This window comes from Scyliorhinus canicula, chromosome 2 (genome assembly GCF_902713615.1).
Source record: "Scyliorhinus canicula chromosome 2, sScyCan1.1, whole genome shotgun sequence".
Classification (NCBI taxonomy): Eukaryota; Metazoa; Chordata; class Chondrichthyes; order Carcharhiniformes; family Scyliorhinidae; genus Scyliorhinus; species Scyliorhinus canicula.
Window position 1 is genome coordinate 99584680 of NC_052147.1, and position 20297 is coordinate 99604976.

General features: G+C 44.4%; 1 protein-coding gene across 5 annotated transcripts in view; it reads right to left on the reverse strand.

Annotated features, from left to right (window-relative positions):
• The window catches only part of bahd1 (bromo adjacent homology domain containing 1), a 98811-nt gene extending 80628 nt beyond the window's left edge, over positions 1–18183 (reverse strand). For 2 of the 5 annotated variants that reach the window (XR_005458657.1, XM_038783945.1), the window contains exon 1: positions 15912–16032. Coding sequence is in view for 1 of the 5 variants with exons in the window: in XM_038783945.1 (XP_038639873.1) it covers positions 15912–15958 (47 nt within the window). In the remaining 4 variants the exon portion in view is untranslated. Of the gene's footprint in view, positions 1–15911; positions 16033–16084; positions 16224–17072; positions 17619–17684 lie in introns of those variants that run through there. The other 3 variants (XM_038783966.1, XM_038783952.1, XM_038783959.1) reach the window with 3 other exon arrangements.
• Between the last annotated feature and the right edge of the window lie 2114 nt (positions 18184–20297).

Genomic DNA, 20297 nt, shown 5'->3' on the forward strand with positions numbered 1-20297 from the left:
AGTGCTAACCACTGCACCACTGTGCTGCCCTACCCTTACAGGTTTAGCTGAATGCTTTGTGCTGTTCAGTCACCCAAATTCATTTGTCAAGGCAGGAAATGCTTTCCAAACCAGAACAAACTGGACATTCTGGGAAGTATTGTGACAGTAATAAATATCACCAAATCACCAGCTGACCAGTGCCCACTTGCTGACACAAGTTACTCTGTCAGCCCGAAGGATATTAAATCACATCACACAGCAGCCCACAAAATCACCTCCGCGCACAGTCACGGTTTCAGTTCAGATTTTGTAATGCTGTATTTAAAATCCATTCCAGGGAAGCTGCTGAGCCTTCAGCATGCAGCTCAGGTAACCACGCGATAGATCACTTAACCAAACAGTGCAGTGCAGTAGCCAGAACAGACAAAAAGCTCTTTCCCTCCTGACCCTTGAGAATTTGGCACCTTTACTATATTGACAAATATATGCCTCAGAAACCATGCTTTCATGTTGAGCAATATCCTCTTTTACAATACTTGTCAACTCATCACATTAAATGCCCACTAGTTACAGATCTGCAGCCTCCAGTGTTTCAGCTGCGGGGAGATACTGGTTTTGTGGAAATGTAACTGGACTGGTAATCCAAAAGTCCGGGTTAAACTTAAGTCCCACAACTGCAGCTGGCCACGGCGTCTGGTGGAATTTAAAATTAAATTAATATATCTGGAACATGCTGGTCTTAGCAATTGTGACCATGAAACCTATTATAATTTTTTGTAAAGAAATCCATCTGGTTCACTAATCTTCTTTGGGCAAGGAAATCTGCCATCCACCTGGTCTGGTCTACTCCACGCGTGACTCCAGCAATGCAACCAACTCAACTGCCCTCTGAAATGGCCCTGCAAGACACCCATTTTGAGGGCAATTAATGCTTACCTTGCCAATGACGGCCACATCCCATGAAAAATCTGAGAGTAATATTAGTCAACAGCCTTTCTGCAGACTAGTGGCGCAAATCCGTCTCAGCCTCTCCACTTCTTTTCCAACCTTTAACATGTTCCTTAAGACCTACCCTCTTCGCCCAAGGTTTTGATCATCCAGCCTAATATCCCAGTCGGTATCAAATGCTGCTTTATATATGAACCCGTGAAGCATCTTGGGATATTTTATTACATTCAAAAATATAAACTTTTGTTGCTGATTATCCTGATCATTGAATTAAACACAGAACAAACATATAATACACCTAGCATTGCAGATTGCGCTTTACTGAAATTGTAGCACATCATCCTATAATGGAAACCTGCAGGCAATCTTATAAACTAGGGCACATGAGTCAGGCTCTGTATACAGTGGTCTCCCACACTGGGACATAGCGATAAGAGTGTCGGTGGGGAATAGTCTGTCTCACATGAGTCAGGGTCCCTGCAGGAGTGAAGTGCGGGTGAGGACCTGGTCATGAGGCAATTCGGCCCATCGATTCTGCAACACCCCTTGTAAAGAGCACCCTACCTAAGCCCACACCACTACCCTACCCCAGTGACCCAACCTGATCTTTTGGACGCTAAGGGGCAATTTTGCATGGCCAATCCACCTAACCTGCACATCTTTGGGCCGTGGGAGGAATCGGAGCACCCAGAGGGAATCCATACAGACAGAGAAAGTGCAAACGCCACACAGACACCCGAGGCGGGAATTGAACTTGGGTCCCCGACGTTGTGAGGCAGTGCTAACCATTGTGCCACCGAGCCGTCCAACCTAAGACAAACTCTCCATTCATGGAGATGATCTGCATTTGCATGAGCTCACGCCGCATCACATGATCTCAGCCTCTGGGGTGTGGGATCTAGTGTGGCCTACCTAGCCCACAGCCTCCAGGACGTGACCACCTTATCAGGATACGTGGACCACACATAAACGTGGAAACACCCATTCAGAATCCAGGCAGCTTTCACAATTTAAATCAAATGTGCATTAGACTGTACAGAATTGATTTTCTATTAATTGTATACCAAATGTCGACATCTGATTGATAAACCACTGCAGACTTCCTTTACTACCAATAATCAATGTTATGGGGGTCGCATGTAGCGCAGTGGTTAGCATTGGGACTGCGGCACTGAGAACCTGGGTTCGGATCCTGGCCCTGGGTTACTGTCCGTGTAGAGTTTGCACATTCTCCCCCTGTCTGCCTTGGTTTCACCCCCACAACCCAAAGATGTGCAGGTTAGGTGGATTGGCCGTGCTAAATTGCCCCTTAATTGGAAAAAAAAATTGGGTACTCTAAATTTAGAAAAATAAAATGACTTTTTAAAAAGTGGGATATCTCCAAAAATTTGGCATTGTTTCAATATTCCAAAATTAATTTGTGCCCAGTGCAGAATGCAGGGCTAGGTTTACCTGTGTGATGCCTACATAACAGAGACCACAAGTGCACTCACCCCATGACAGGGTTCCAGAAAGAGAACAAAGACCTTTGAATCCCTGATGAAAGAGAGAGCAAGAAAATGCAAAAGCAAATCCAAGATTTGCATGTATATAGTGCCTTTCATGATATCAGGATGTCCCAGAGCATTTTACATCCAATTGAGTACTATAGGTGGAGTCAGAAATGCAATTTATAAAGTGTGGCAGCCAATTTGTGCACATCAAAGTCCGGCAAACAGCAATGTGCTAATGATCAAACATCTATTCTACACAAAAGCAACATTTCTGACAATACATCATCGGCCTGAATGGTTAACTCTGCATTTCCCTTTAAATTAAACGTGCTTGTTAGGTGAATTGGACAATCTGTATACTCCCTGTGTACCCTCACAGGCACCACAGTGTGGTGAGTAGGCACTTTCGCAGTAACTTCACTGCAATGTTAATGTAAGCCTACTTGTGACGCTAATAAAGATTATAAAATTTGTTACTTCACCGACTGGGTATTCAGAATTTTCTGTTATTATCTATTCTACTGGTGGGCAGCATGGTGACACAGTAGTTAGCACTGCTGCCTCATGGCAGCAAGGACCCAGGTTTGATCATGCCCTGGGTCACTGTCCATGTGGAGTTTGCACATTCTCTATGTCTGTGTGGGTCTCACCCCACAACCCAAAAAATGAGCAGGGTAGGTGGATTGGCCACACTAAATTGCCTCTTAATTGGGGAACAAAAAGAATTGGGCATTCTATTCTACTGGGGTCATTTCATGGATAAATATCAACCAGGAACCCAGGAAGTTCTTCCCTGCTCTACAAAGTAGTGTTGTGGGATCTTACATCAATAGCCCAAGAAAGCAGACAGACTGATGGTTAAAGTTTCAGCTGGAGGACTGAATATATGTTTAAAACTTAGATCTAGCATTTGACATCAACGGTCACCTCCTTTGCTTCAGAATGACATGTTCATAGCACAGAGACTGGCAGTGCAGTGAGTCTCTCAGGAACAGGTCCTGGCTCATGGTCATGGTGCTTTCACCGTGTTCCTGATCACAGCAGGGCTGTTGAGACAGGGAAATGGTCAACTTGAACTCATCTCAGGCAACTCCCAGTTACCAATCTCAAAGCAACATTGATGCAGGCCAAAAACAGGTTATCCATTCATCCTGCTAACAGCTAGTGGTGATGAGAACACAGCTATATTGGGGCAGGGGGCGCGGAAATATAAAGGAGAACATTCCTCCATGAACCAATGAAAATCACCTTTATGTTCAGCTGAAAATTGGAACCAGTTGCTTTTGTCTAATGTGCTTCATACGAACATTCGGATTAGCAGGTCACTCGTCCCTTCAAGGCTACTCTGCCATTCAGTAAGATCATGGGTGATCTAATTTTAACTTCAACACCACATTCCCCCCCTACACCAAATAAATTTTCACCATCTTTGCTTTAAAAATATTCAAAGACTCTGCTTCCACTCCCTTTAGAGGAAGAGTTTAAATTCCACCAACTGCCATAGTGGGATCTGAACCCATGGAGCATATCCTGGGCCTCTGGATTACTAACCCAATGACATTAGTCCCTATGCCATCATCTCCCCTTCAAATTGCTGAGCTCTTGCCAAAGGTTTATCCTTTGCCTCAATACCAAGGTGCTTTTGTGCTGAAATTTTCCCAACCCACCACCAGATATACAAGCACGCAAATTTCAACACAACTCCCCAGGTCTACTTTAAATTTTACACTGAAATACAGAACTCATTACATAGACTTTGAGACCTCAGCTCTACCAAACCTTGGTGGCACATGGATTCCAGCCAAGCCCCTATATTAATCAGCTAGCAAGCCATAGAGACATTTACCTCTACTTCTCACTTTTCACAAAATAATGAGTTTTTAAAATGCTAGGTTCAATAAAATCTTACATAAAACAAATAGAACATTTGATATTCGGAAGCGAGTAGAATATCCTAGCTAGGCAATTTATTTAATTCACTCCTGTTTCAGAACTACACCAGCCTCTTCACAAGCCAATTGTGGTTCAGCTGGTACCACTTTCACCCGAGTCAAAAAGCTGTGGGTTTAAGTGGGTTTCGATGTTTTTTTCAAATAAATTTATTTGATAAAATTATTTTTTTCCAATTAAGGGGCAATTCAACATGGCCAAACCACCTACCCTGCACATCTTTGGGTTGTGGGAGTGAAACCCAGGGAGAATGTGCAAACTCCTCATGTGCAGTGACCCAGGGCCAGGATAGAACTTGGGTCTTCAGTGCCGTAGGCAGCAGTGCTAACCACTGCGCCACCATGTTGCCCATGGGTTTCTATGTTTCCTACATTATGCTAGGGACTATACTTCATTGGCAGATGAGCGCTTTTGGACACTGAGGTTGTGAAAGGTACTTTAGAATGCAAGTTCTTTCTTTACTAACTGGCAGATCAATTGAGGCCTCTTGTAGCTCTCTTGAAGATTAGTCAACACATCTATCAGATGTTTATTCCACTCAATCCATTAGATAATCTGCAATGAATTTGTATGCATGCTGCAAATAAACCCCAGGTGGCATGAGGAGAAGGTCTCCAACGCTTCTGCTAGAGTTATCAACTAGCAATTGCTGAAGTCATTGTAAAGTTGCAACAAGACTGAGCAAACCCAAGCATTTCAAATTAGCACATGCCATTAAAGGATTTTTACCTTCAATTAGGCCTCAGCGTTATCCTTTGTAACCAGAGGTGGCCGTTGAGGCAACAGGAAAGAAAGCTCAAAGATCCTAACAATTTACCATTGTACACACACACCCCCACCCCTTTAGCACCGAGCTCAAGAGGCTCTCCTGTGAAGCATACAACATTTCTGCAGACTCAGTAGCATGGTGTTGCACTAACAGAGAAACGCGAGACAAAAACCACTTCTCAACTCGCCAAGTTTGCAAATCTCCTCAGCCGGCCTGACAATCAAATCCACACAGCACTGAAATCATGTTTCGGAAAACCAATTCAAACTGCCATCAAGGGAAGATCCAACACTTCTTCAGCATAGAAATACGGGAATGTCAGCGTCTGCGTTTGAACAAGAGGTCAGGCAAGCCTGGTAGAATTACTGGGAGTGGCTGTGTCACTACTGATTAAATCAGAAGAGGATGTGCCATGTATTCTCAGAAGAACAAATATATCTGCACACCATAGGTCTTTAAAAGTTTATAAAATAGTAAATATTACATCAGCTATGAAGCGAGAACACACTGGTGTCTCTGTATTCAGGTCAACAGGTTTTTCTTTCTCTTCTCTGAAGGTGTAAACCACAGGTGCCAGTAGCTCGGCAACATCTTGTTCAAATAGCCTTTCTTGCTGAGAGTCTGAGTAATATAGTATCGCTCCTTCTCAATTCATAAATGCTGCATTCAAATTCAACAAATAAACTGTTTTATTCAGATTCAAACCATTGGATAATTCAAAATTTCTCGACCAAAAAATACATTCTCAGCTCAACTGCGGAGTTTATTGAATCGAAAGCGAATCCTATCCTTGTCCTCTGCCCTTCGACAAGCTCATTCCAGCAGTCAAAACATTTTGTTCATCCACCATTCCTATTCCAATTTCACATTCAGGCTAGGTGAAATTAGCCAACACTGAGCAGGGATAAAATCAGGAACTGGTCTTGTTTGTTTGGCTTAATGCCACATCTGATGTGGCATATTTTTCCATCAAAGCTAAGAAAAAGGAACTTGTCAAACTTAAATGTGTTGAACATTACCAGTTGGTAGCACACTCACCTGAGTCACAAGGTTCTGCGTTCAAGTTCCACTCCAGAACTTGAGCACAAAGTTATCAGTTGACACTTCAATGCAGTACTGAGCGAGTGCTCACAGCCAGAGGTGCTGTTAAACAGGTGCTCCTAGCTTTGACAAAGAGTCATCGGACTCGAAACGTTAGCTCTTTTCTCTCCCTACAGATGCTGCCAGACTTGCTGAGATTTTTCCCTTTCGAAACAGGTGCACCATCTGACCCATCAGGTGAATGTAAAAAGCGCCCATGGCACTAATTCAAAGAGCAGAGGATTTATCCCCAGTGCTCTGGCCAATATTTATCCTCACTAAACATCCCAAAGTACATTATCTCATCAATGTTATATTACTGTGTGCAAATTGGCTGCTGCATTTCCTCCACTACAAAAGTGCTCACACTTCAAAAATCTGTTTTATTGGCTATAAAGCAAATGAGACATCCAGCAAAAGGTGCTGATGCAAGTCTTTCTTAGTGAATTTGCATAGCTCCTTCTCACATACTCAAATTGTCCCAAAGCATTTCACAGCTAATTAATTACCTTTGAAGTATAATCATCATTACATAGGTACAGAACAGCCAAATTGTACACTACAATATCTCACAAATAGCAAATGAGGTGCTAACCAATTGTTTTTTGTGTGACATTGGCTGAAGGCAAAATAATTGTCAGGATTCAGGGTATTCCCTAGTCCCCTTCAACCAGTGTCATTTTTATGTCCACTAGAACTGGTTTGATGTCTTGTCTGAAAGACAATAGCTTGGAAATAATACATGACAATTGAAGCACTGCTGTTGAAAATTTGCACCTCAGTTGTGGCACATCCTTGCAAGTTTCGTTTTTAAGAAATCCAACAATCCTTTCAATGGAAAAAGCCCATCACCATCCACTTATCAAACGTTAATCTACGCTGCAAGAGCAATCTCCCTAGCTTCTCCAGAGATTTAAAACAAAGGAGAAAAATAGATTGTGAAATTGTGAAGTACGCAACCCGAATTAGTGATTGAGCAGAGCGAATACAATCAACATTTAAAAAGTTAAAAACAGGCAGTTAAGAGGGAAATATAGAATACAAGCACAGGGTGGTCAAAGGATTAGAACCACTGTTTGTGTGAAGATGAACACCAATATGGTCTGCATCCATGTTGCAATTTTTATGCAAGAGATTATTTGACATGCTTTCAATCCCCTTCCCAATAAGTCAGTTCACTGTTTCTAACAAATGCCATGTCATATATTTACGAATCAGGCTACGTTCTCAAAAATCCAGGTCCTTTTGATCATCTTTCTTGCGTTCTCCCCAGCAGCATGTACAAACACCTTCATTCACTATAAATTATAATTGATTAACACAAGCTAATTACAGGCAATGTTAAGCACTTGCCCCAAGGCAATCTCTTGTTAAATTGTTGTTTGAACATTCCAATTTGCAAGTCTCCCTCAAAAGTGATTTTAACTGATCATACAGACTCCCAGTATTGAGAATTGTTTTGAGCGAAATCACCCAGTCTTTGCTGCAAACATCCCCAATGTTTTTCACAGGGGGTTATTACAAAGCAACAATCCTGTCACACCATCCATACTTTAATGTGAGACAACAGATACTTTTTAAAAAATTGTTCATGGGATGCGAGTGTCGCAGGCTGGGACAGCATTTATTGCCCACCTCTAATTGCCATTGAGGGGACAGTTAAGAGTCAACCACATTGCTGTGGATCTAAGTCACATGTGGGCCAGACCAGGCAAGGACACAGATTTCCTTCCCTAAAGGACATTAGTGAAACAGATGGTGAACAATGTCCCTAAATTGACACAAAGAACATACAAGAGCGAGATATCCACTACAATCCCCATTGTACCTGCATAGGTCTATTACATCAGAAGTGGACAATGCATACGATATAAACAGGAATACACCATTATTCACACACACACACATCAAGACAACTGAAGTTGTATCACATTTCCCAAATCAACCCTCCTCAGTACTTCAATTGTTCATTTATTTTTAACTTCCCCCTATCCCCCCAGTTCTTATCTTGGCCTGATTATCAACTTTTAAAATTTGAACCTATTTATGAAAGACCTGTATCAAAGAACAAAGAAAATTACAGCACAGGAATAGTCCCTTCGGCCCTCCAAGCCTGCAACAACCATGCTGTCGGTCTGAACGAAAACCCCCTATCCTTCCAGGGACCATATCGCTCTAGTCCCATCCTATTCATGTATTTGTCAATGCACCCCTTAAAAGTCACCATCGTATCTGCTTCCACTACCTCCCCTGACAGCAAGTTACATGCTTCCACCACCCTCTGTGTAAAAAGACTTGCCTCATACATCTCCTTTAAACCTGGCCCATAAACCTATGGCCCCTAGTAATTAACTCTTCCACCTTGGGAAAAGTCTTCTGACTATCCACTCTGCCCATGTCCCTCATAATCTTGTAGACTTCTGTCAGCCTGCATCATTCCAGCGAGAACAAAGTAAGTTTCTCCAACCTCTCCTCATAGCTAATTTCCTCCATACCAGGCAACATCCTGGTAAATCTTGTCTGTACCCCCTCCAAATCCTTCCGATAGTGTTGCAACTAGAACTGAACATTATACTCCAAGCGCAGCCTAACTAAGGTTCTGTGAAGCTGCAACATGACTTGTCAATTTTCAAACTCAAATGCCCCGGCCGACGAAGGCAAGCATGCCGTTACCTTCTTGACCATCTTCACCACCTGCGTTGCCACTTTCAGTGACTTGTGTACCTGTACACCCAGATCCCTCTGCCTATCAATATTTTAAGGGTTCTGCCATTTACTGTATATTTCCCATCTGTATTAGACCTTCCAAAATGCATTACCTCACATTTGTCTGGATTAAACCCATCTGCCATCTCTCCACCCAAGTCTCCAACCAATCTATATCCTGCTGTAGCCTCTGGACGGTCCTCATCGTTATCTGCAATTCCACCAACCTTTGTGTCGACCGGAAATTTACTAATCAAACCAGTTACATTTTCCTCCAAATCATTTATATGAGGAACGCCACTAGTCACGGTCTTCCATTCAGAAATGCACCCTTCCACTGCTACCCTCCGATGCTTTGACCGAGCCAGTTCTGTTTCCATCTTGCCAGCTCACCTCTGATCCCATGCGACTTCAACTTTTGCCATGAGAGACTTGTCAAAGGCCTTACTGAAGTCTATGTAGATAACATCCACTGCCCTACCCTCAATCATCTTCGGCACTTCCTCGAAAACTCGATCAAGTTAATGAGACACGACCTCCCCTTCACAAAACCATGTTATTTCCAAATGGGAGTAAATCCTGTCTCGAAGAATCCTCTCCAATAGTTTCCCTACCACTGGTGCAAGGCTCACCAGCCTGTAATTACCTGGATTATCTTTGTTACCTTTCTTAAACAAAGGAACAACATTAGCTATTCTCCAATCCTCTGCATACTTGACACTATCCGCAGTGCTGAACTCTCCTCTCCCCATCTCACTCCTAAGTCTGTGCTGAGGTATGTGCGACTAGGGGCTTTTCACAGTAACTTCATTGCAATGTTAATGTAAGCCTATTTGTGACAATAAAGATTATTATTACTTGTTCCATCAGGGAAGGAGGTTGAAACAATATAAATGGCTTCAGTGCCACAGTGTTGGGGGAAAGAGGAAAATTATTCACATTCCTGTTGCTGATCAGGATCAAGCAGAAAGAACCCCTCTTAAAGTACACATGTGGCTGTCTTACAGTGAAGACAGGATCAGGTAGTCTATGATGTTCCCTACCTTACCAGGATTTGCACAAGTGACAACACTCTGTCAAAAACCTATATGTGACTTAGGTAGTGGTGATAGCTGATGTTAGAAACCCCATTGAGGTATCAACAACTAAAGAGATATGCAGAAGTTTTAACATTGGCGAGAGAGTAACAATTCTCTCAAAATTGTAAAATATAGCCCACAAAGTGATTATATAACATGTTCTCTCCTTGAAACATTCCTCTCGTCCAGAGTTGTTCTTTTTCATTGCTCCTTTGAAGCCAAAATGTTATCACCCCTGCACCACAGTCCTTTGAAAATATCCCCCAACCACTTTTAAAAACAATTTGCAATCAATCAACAGGACATTCACTGGCAAAAGTACAACCCACCCAGAATCAGGAACATCAAAATACCCCAACATTGACAAGGCGTAGGTGGGCTGTGATCCTCCTGAGCCAGCATGGCATCACATCTCATCCTGACCAAAAGCTTATAGCTTGCCCAAAGCAATGAGAGGCAAGAAGTCACTTTACACAAAATGGACATATTCCATGACAGCTTTTTAAAAATATCTTCTGGTCCAAGTGTTTGCCGTCTCACAAAAAGGCTTTCTAAAGTCATTTTCCAAATCGCATCAGCTAGCCACAGCACAATATTGGTACCAATTAGCCTGGATTTCAAGTAGCCTGTACCAGCACCACCCAGTACACACAAAACAGCTTATCATAAGTGCTAACATGAAGTAAAATAGTTAATACAGCTCCTTAACACATTTCTCTCCACAATCCTATTCTGTTACACCAGCATACACATCAAGTACAAACTGTACCAGACCTAAATTCAGGAGGTCAAGGAGGACAAATGAGTCTCAAAAGTAGTGGACAGGTTACAATTTGTCAATAAAATGCAGTTAACTCTCTTCCATCCTTGCACACAGGAGACACATGCCTTTCTGCCATCTGCCCCAAAGTTACTTTACACCCAACTTTCAGTTGCTTTCCTCTCAAAGGCAAATTCACTGTCATTCCATAAGGTCCAGCATCCATAAAACTAGCATTTTTTAAAATATAAATTTAGAGTACCCAATTATTTTTTCCAATTAAGAGGCAATTTAACATGGCCAATCCACCTAACCTGAACATCTTTTTGGGTTGTGGGGGCGAGACCCACAGAGACACGGGAAGAATGTGCAAACTCCACACGGACAGTGAACCAGGGCCAGGACTGAACGCGGGTCCTTGACGCCATGAGGCAGCGTCTATAAACCAGCATGAAACTCGAATGCATCTAAATCAGTTTCTCCCTTCATACTCCTATAATCACCCTGAACTACTTTAAATATCACACAACCCCTCTTGTATACACCATTCCTGCTTATACACTCTCATTTCTCCCACTCCACCTCTTTCCTCATTCTGTCCCGAGCCCACTCTCACTCATCTCTGCCTATCTTCTGACATGCATACGACTGATTCCAGTGCAATCACCTCTCACTGCTGTCATTGGTCCGGTCTTGCTTCATATGGGGCACAGTGTAGAGGTAGGAAAGAAAGTGGGGAATGACTCACCTCACTTCCCCCCACATTCTTAATAATAATAATCTTTATTAGTGTCACATGGAGGCTTACATTAACACTGCAATGATGTTACTGTGAAAATCCCCTAGTTGCCACACTCCAGTGCCTGCTCAAGTACACCGAGGGAGAATTCAGAATGTCCAATTCGCCCAACAAGCACGACTTTCGGGACTTTCTGGGAGGAAACCGGAGCATCCAGAGGAAACCCAAGCAGACACGGGGGCGAATCTGCATACTCCGCACAGACAGTGACCCAAGCCGGGAATCGAACCCAGGTTCCTAACGCTGTGAAGGAACAGTGCTAACCAGAGTGCTACCGTGATGCCCTATCTAACCTTCACTTTCATTTTCTACTCAAATGCCTTTTGCACTTCTTACTCAAGTCAAAAGTGAACAGGGATCAGAGCTGAAGCAGGAGAGGAAAAGCAGAATACTGACTAATCTTCACACAAAACTATCAAACAAAACACTTCCATATCAAAATTCGGAGAGTCGGGAGAAGGAAAAAAGAAGCCTACAATTCTTTCCCAGCTTTGTAATTTTTCACTCCCCTCAACAATCCCCCACAACTTCAATTGACCACATATTGCTCTCCTCCACTGAAGGTTGATCTTTCAAACAAAAATACATTGCTACCTCCTCTTTCTTCAAATCCTTGCCTGAAACTCAAGGAACATGTTTTTTTATCCTATCCTTCAACCTTTCATAATCCATTCAAGACATTGAACAAGTTGTTCAGTTCACCTACATATTCCTCCACTTCAATCACCATGGTTGTAGCAAGTCCCATCTTAGATTCACACCAATTTCTCCATGATCTTTTCATTGGAAGGATTCCACCGTCACCTCCTAACAGGCGTCAAAGTCCTCACTGGGTTGGAATATCCAAACGCATTCCAGTAACTTTTCTTGTTGAAATACCTCCATATTATCTTCACTTAAACCTTTCACAAGCTATGGTTTCACCTTCATGAGCTGCACCCTGCATTCCCAAAGCCACTTCCTTATATATTCTCACCCTCAATCTTCCTAACCAATACAAAGCCACGTCTTCCACCTCACCATTGCACAAATCTCTATCATTCAAATGTTCCATCTGAGTAATTTGTGCCTCCGCCCATATCAAACCCAGCATTCTCATGCCACTCAAGTCAACTATCCAGCTTCTGCTTTCAACACCCTTACCCCATCAGATCAATGTCCTACCTACATAATCTGTTGGTATAATAACCACCTCTATGGCTCCAGATCCAATACCACAGGCTTGAGCACATGGTAGCACTAGACATTGTTCCACCACCTCAAACAACATGTCAGGAGTACATTGGAAGTAGTAAAAATAAATTCCTTCTTTGCAATGAAGTTACTGTGAAAAGCCCCTAGTCCCCACATTCCAGCACCTGTTTGGGTACACAATGGGAGAATTCAGAATGTCCACTGCACCTAACAGCATGTCTTTCGGGACTTGTGGGAGGAAACCGGAGCACCCGGAGGAAACCGATGCAGACACAGGGAGAACTTGCAGACTCCACAGACAGTGACTCAAACCGGGAATCGAACCTGGGACCCTGGAGCTGTGAAGCAACAGTGCTACCGTGCTGCCCTAAGCATATTGTGGATCCACTGCTGATAAAACAAAGATGTTATTAACCAACCCTCAATTTGTTGCATGCTCTGTTCCACCTTTACTCTGCCCTGCTACAGCTGGTCATGATTCTCCTTTCCTCATCACGGAGTGCCCTTCTTCCCCACTTTCCCATTACACTTTCCCCCAATGTCTGTCACCCATTCCCTCCCTTCCCAAACTCTCATTCACATATCCTCACAACTTTGCAAATACTGATGGGCATCTCCCCACCTCCTTTACTCAAGTACCATTCTTTTCTCGTTTATTGCCTCTCCTTCTCCAGTTTAATTTTCCAGATTTCCCTGCTCCATACAATTACCAAACACTTCTGCAAGACCATATCCGGACTGCTTTTCAGACTGAAAAGCCAGGATTGTACCATCTTTACTCAAACTCAGATCTTTGAAAGAATAATTAATTCTTCTCTGCACTTCCCTTAACATGCTTTTCCACAGGGCAGCATGTGGCACAGTGGTTAGAACTGGGACCGCGGTGCTGAGGACCCGGGTTCGAATCCCGGCCCTGGGTCACTGTACGTGTGGAGTTTGCACATTCTCCCCGTGTCTGTGCGGGTTTCACCCCCACAACCCAAAGATCTGCTGGTTAGGTGGATTGGCCACTTTAAATTGCCCCTTAAATGGAAAAGAGAAATAATTGGCTACTCTAAATTTATATTTAAAAAAACATGCTTTCAAACTTTGTCTCTCAGTTCATATTTCTCTTTTGTATGATTCAATTATCCCCTTTTTATTCACTTCTCCCGTCCCTTTTTCCTCATTTGCTCTTCACCAATTCCTTTCACAATCATTTTTGCATCCCTTCTTCTCATTCTCCTTTATTTTCATTTCCTCCCACTCCGTTTCCTTCTGCTTGCTACTTCATTCTCTCAGCTCTTCATATAGCCCTTAACTTCCACTTCTTCCCTTTCATCCTTCATCAGTCTTCCATTTTCTCCTCATCCATTTCCAGCATCTACCCTTCACTTTTCACTCCCTTCTTCTCTCCACTATCTCTTCCCTGCTGATCCTTCACTTCCTCTTACCCTCCCCATGTGACTCCTTGAACCCTTGTTTCCTCTCCCCTCCCGATTACTCCTACTTCCGCTCCCTTTCTTTTCCCTTGCTTGTTTCACTCTCGACTCAAATTTATATTATTTGCCTCATTCTTTTATAACCCCATAATCAACACCCTACCTTTCTGCTCTAGATCTCCCTTTCTCTTCAGAATACAACTCTGTCATTCCTCCCTCCCTCAGTTTCTATGCTCCCTTCTTTCTTAATTCACCTCTCTGCCTGCTTTTCCTTCTCACTCATTACTAATTTTCCCTGACCGGAGAATCTAGTAAAAGGGGGCAGTGTCTCAGGATATAGGGGCAGTGTTTCAGGATAAGGGGGCAGCATTTAGGACTGAGAGAAGGAGCACTTTCGTCACTCAAATCAGTTGTAAATCTTTGTAATTCTCTTCCATCGTTTATTATATTTAAGGATGAGATAGATACACATATTTTTGGTGTCGCATATAATCAATCAATATGGGGGGGGGGGGGAATGGAGTTGAGACCTCAGAATAGTCATGCTCATACTGAATGGCAGAGCAGGCTCAATGGGTTATATGGTCTTCACCCACTCCTATTTATGTTCATTATTCTCTCTCCTTTATGTCACATCCCTCATGCATTTCTCTCATCCTTTACCCCCTCATGCAGGCTTCCTCTTTACAATTCTCCCAACTTTCCCTCCTTTCCTCTTCCCTCGGAGACCATTCTCTCAATTTCCCCCTTCAGCCTCTGCTCTGGTGTCTCGTTCATCTTTTTCTCCCCTTGCTAATTTGCTCTTCCCATCACCTTTGTGCTCTGTCTTTGCACCTCCCTCCTTCCATCTTTATTCTGCTTACCCCATCACCCTGCATCCCCCATCTAATTTTCCTTCCTTCTCGCTTGGGTTCTTGTCATCAACTTTCCCTTTGCAGCCCCATCTCTTTATATGTTCCTCTCCTTTCCCTTCTTTCTTTGCCTTTCTCTCCTCCTCCCACGTTTGTCTCCTTTTCCCCCCTCAGTCGGTTTTTACATTTTCTCTTTCACTTCTTCCCTCTCCTCTCTTTATCCCCCACATCTTTCACTTTTCCACTCTCCCGGTTGTTTCCTCCTCATCCCCACCCCCTTCCCTCCCTCCGGACTGAGTGCTCCTCGCACCTTATTCCTCCCTCTCAACATCTCTTCTCCTCCCTCCCACTTTTCACTTCCTCCTTTCTACTCTTTACCCACCCCCAGGTTCGGCTGAGGGAGATGGGGGGGGGGGGGGGGGGGGGCAGAATAGACTCCGGTAGAGAGAGTGAGGAAGGCCTGTGGAGCTTCCCCGTCCTTTGCACTGCCCTACCCCGGGCGGGCGGGAGGGTGTCAGGGAGGATGGGCCGGCCTTCCGAGGGTGGAATCTCGGCCTGCGCCACACGGGCGGGCGGCGGTTGGTAGGAAGGGGGAGGGGGGGTCAAACCCCGACGAGGGGGCTCGCGGACAGGGTCCAACTGACACCGCGCGCGCCCGGCCGTGGCCAATCATTACCCCCCCCCCCCCCCCCCTCTCCCATCACAAACAAACTCCCCGCGCCTAATCATCGATCGCCCTTTTATTTATAAATTCGAAATTGCATCCTTCCCCTTTCGAATCAAACAACTTCGAAAAGCTGCTAGCCGGCCCGACTCGTTGCATTGCGCCCCGTGCAACCGGAGCCCGCCTGCAAATCCATCCATGTAGGCATCCATCACCTTTTCCTTTCTCTGGCCGGTCTGCTGCATCCGATGTTGGCGACCATCGCCGCCTGTCGCCGCGCGCCGATTCCCCAACCCCCCCTGGGGGTGGTGCTGGGGGTGCAGCCCAGCGCCGCACGCCAATTCCCCCCCCCCCCCCGGGGTTGGCTGATTGACAAGCTGACATTTACCTGGGGCTGGAGCTGCTGGCGGACCACACATCAGAACCCTCCACCGGGGACAGAGAGGGAGGGCAGGCCGGCTACCACAACATTTCCTCTTTAGCCTGTTATTGTTTTCCTCTTTCAAACCTCCCCCCCCAAAAGCAGCAACTTTTCTCTCTCTTCACACCCCCCCCCCCCCCTCAGCCCAGCGCCATGTTGTTTTTTTCCCCTGTTGGTGGGTAATATTACGTGCGCGAACAAAAAACATTAAAACATTAAATTTGCATAACAAAAGTAAAAGTAACGGTTGCCATATGGGCCGCGGTAATGGATAAATAATGATGGAGGCGGGGATGGAGAGTGTGATGGGGGTGGGGGGGTGTCTATGCAGAAAGTACACCACCTCCCTCCCCCACCACTCACCCCACTCAACATGACCAGAGCGTGGGGGATTGGGCCGCCTTGAACAGCAAGGATAACCCTTGTCTCCTCCCTTTAGCACACACACATACAAAAATAAATACATCAGTTCCACTCCCTTCCCCGGGATAAAAATGCAAAACCAAGTCAGAGGAACATTGCGAGTGGGATCACTTCCCGATCGCAAATAATCGATCCATTGCAACGTGCTCCCCCCCCCCCCATCTGCGGAGGGAGCGAAGAAACGATCATGGGAGGTTTTAAAAAAATATATACTTTTCTCCTCCCTGCTCTTGGTCAACAGGGAGCGGAGGTTTTTTGGGGGGCCAAAAAAAAACAAGACTAAAAACACGACGCACGCTTGTGCATTTGGTATTCTGCACAAACTTGCTCCGCACTCGGGGCCCCCCTTTGGGGGGGGAACAAAGTGAGAGAGTTGGGTTTTGAGACGGGACTTCATTTTTTGGGGGGGGTTGTTCGTTTTTTGTTTCGCATTTTGCAATGGAGGGGGCACCGGGGGGGAAGAAAGGAGGAACCGATCAGCTGAAAGTGCATCGGTGGGAGTGTGCGCGGAGCCCGGGTCACTCTACTGTACCTTGTGTCGAAGTTTGCAAGCAGCTGAGACGCGGCGAGGCACGCACTTCAATTTCCAGCACATTCTTTATCTCTCTCTCCCTCCCTCCTCCTTCTTCTTCTTCTCTCCCCTACCCGCACCTCTCTCTCTCTATCTATCTATCCACCGGCCTGAGAGCTCCAAGAGTCCGGCACCACTTCAATTGGCGATCCAACACCCAACCCCAGAGAAAGAAAACATGTCATTGCTCCGCTTCCGGGAACGTGACTTCGCCGGGAGGTGGAATGTAACATTCTGCAAATCACGCACACACGTTTCCCCCGTCTCTCTCTCTCTCTCTCATCGACCTGAAGATTCACTTTAAAAAAAAACAAAGATTAAAAAGTGATGTTTGTCCATCGAGAATGCACTAAGCCCCCTTGCGCCACAACAAGTCAGCCCACCTCAGAAGAAATCTGGATTGTTGACAGAGCATCGTTTTCCCCCCTCCTTTACCCCAACACAAGTCGAAGCCACCCTTACGCCTGGTGCCGGCGTTACTGCGCCATCTCCGGACACGGGCCAAGAGCAGATTTGTCCCACTTCCACCCACCTCCCCCTCAACATGCAGTAAACACACAAACCAGTCTCCACCTGCTCGATCCAGTGAGCAGCCGTTGCTGCTGCGGTCAACGCTTGCTCATCATTGGCGATAAAAGTTTGCGAAACGTCGGTCTCTTTTAACAAAAAATAATAGAACCATGTGGATAATCTCGACAAAGCTGAGGCAAATGTTTGGCAAATATTTATCTTGTTTGGAGCGCACCACGTGTAACATAATCAGGTTACTCGTACATGACATCACCGTGATAAAAGTGACACATGATTCTCCTGGCTCTTTTCCCAAAAGAAAATGCAAAATCAAATATCTATGCACACATGATAAATTGTACCCCCCCCTTTAAGACAATACTGCCCACTGAATCTCTAGGCTGACGGTTTCCGCCATCTCCACAAACTCCATTAGATTCCTATTCCCTGTTTTAAGGGGACTCCCTCTCAGCTTGAACCAGACTCCACCGCCTTGACTGTTCGAAGTTGACCCCATGTCCTCTTCATTACCAAGCCTCCCTAGTTCAACCTTCATTATACCACCCGTGTTCACCTCCCTCTGTGACCCCTCCCTTCCCTATCTCTTCCGGACCTACAGTTTCCCAGACTGCTTTCCTCCAACTTTGAGCTCTTGCCCAGCATCCATTTCAGCCATGGCTCAGTGGTGTCGCTTCGATCTCCGAGTCAGGAGGTTGTGGGTTCCAAGTTCCACCCCAGGATCTGAGCTCAAAAAACTAGAACTGGAAGCATGCAGTATGTCATCTTTCATATGAGACTTTAAACCAAGGTCCTATCTGCTCTCTCAAGTGGATGTAAAAGATACAATGATATCATTCCGAAGAAGAGTAAGGGAGTGTCCTGGCCACTATTTATCTCTTACTCAACATCACACAAACAGGTTATCTGGTCATTATTAAATTGCTGTTTGTGGGAGCTCCCTTTAGCACGGTAGCACAGTGGTTAGGATTGTTGCTTCACAGGACCAGGGACCCCCGTTTGATTCCCAGCTTGGGTCACTGAGGAGTCTGCACGTTCTCCCCGTGCCTGTGTGGATTTCGTCCAGGTGCCCCGGTTTCCTCCCACAAGTCCCGAAAGACGTGCTTGTTAAGTGAACTGGACATTCCGAATTCTCCCTCAGTGTACCCGAACAGGCGCCGGAATGTGGCAACCAGAGGATTTTCACAGTAACTTCATTGCAGTGTTAATGTAAGCCTACTTGTGGCACTAATAAAGATTATTATTATTGAGCAAATTGGCTGCCGTGTGTTCCATATTACAACAGCGAAGTGTGACTACACTTCAAAAGTACCTCTGGCTGTAAAGTATTTTGGATGTCATGGGGTCATAAAAAGATGCAATATAAATGCCAGACTTTATTTTCTACCAATGGTACCTGTACCATCTGGAGCCTCATTTCTGAAAATTTTATAGACTTCTCTGCCTCCCTTCTGTTAAAACCTTCCTTTCAACCTACCTCTTTGACTAACCACTTGGTCGCCTGTCCTAATATTTATTGCTGCTTTTCCAACTGACCAACAGTGATTGTATTATCAAAGTTCTTTAATTGTTTTCGACCACTTTGGGGCATCTTACAGTCATCAAAGAGGTTTAAAAAAAATAATAACTGCACTTATACTCCCTCCATTACAAATTCTCAACAGCGTATGACGCATCACATTCCAAAGACTATATGGATCTAAAATTAGTCCTCTTAACATTTCACCCTTTTCTTAACCAGTTAAGCTTTTTGTTAAGGAAGTTAAATATTGGGAGTTTTATTTCACGTGCTCACTGTAGCAAAACCCTCAGGTATTGCTTTGGACTTATTGATGTTTCAGTTGTGCCCTTTGAACATCCACAGTTCAAATTCCACCCATCTTATTCATTATCTCATTTTAAAAACCTCGATCCTATCTCTCCTCATTCTTCCTTTCTCCAATGAGGAGATGTTCTGCTCAGTAAGTCTTATCTGAAATATTTGCTATCTATTCTTAACCATCTCCATTGAATCAATGTCTTTTTAAGGTATCATAATATTCTGATTGTAGTCTAATTATCGTGTTTTTAATGGTCTAGCAACCTGTTTCGAATCGCAGATAATGCCCTTAAGTTACCTTCCCTTAATTACACATTGACCAATTCCCTCCAGCTCTACAGATTACTCAAGGTACACATTGCAATGTATTTTGCAATTGAATTACTTCAGCAAGCAACAGGGAAATTGGATGCCACAAGATTCCATCAAAAATTTGGTGCTATACCTACTGAGCTTCGAAGCTCATCATCTAATGTCAGCCTCCCTCAGTGGACAACCGTTTTAGAAATTATGTGTCATGTGATTGAAGATACACTCCCCTGACCTAACTGGTGGATTTGTATATGAATATGACACATGGATTTGGTGATGCATGGGTAGAATCGATTTCTGACTTGTACTTTATTTTGCATAGGGTATTTTCAGCCTCCTTGGCAGTATAATTTATATACCTAACTCAGCATAACCTGGTTCCTAATTAATGATAAGGGGAAGAGCACTCAATGGCACATACTTTTCTGGCCAGGTTTCCTCTACCTCAGGTAACCCAACCGCTGAAGGAAGGTGAGGACTACCTCATGAAATAGGCAAATGCTTTTTCAGCATTGCTTGTTCATATT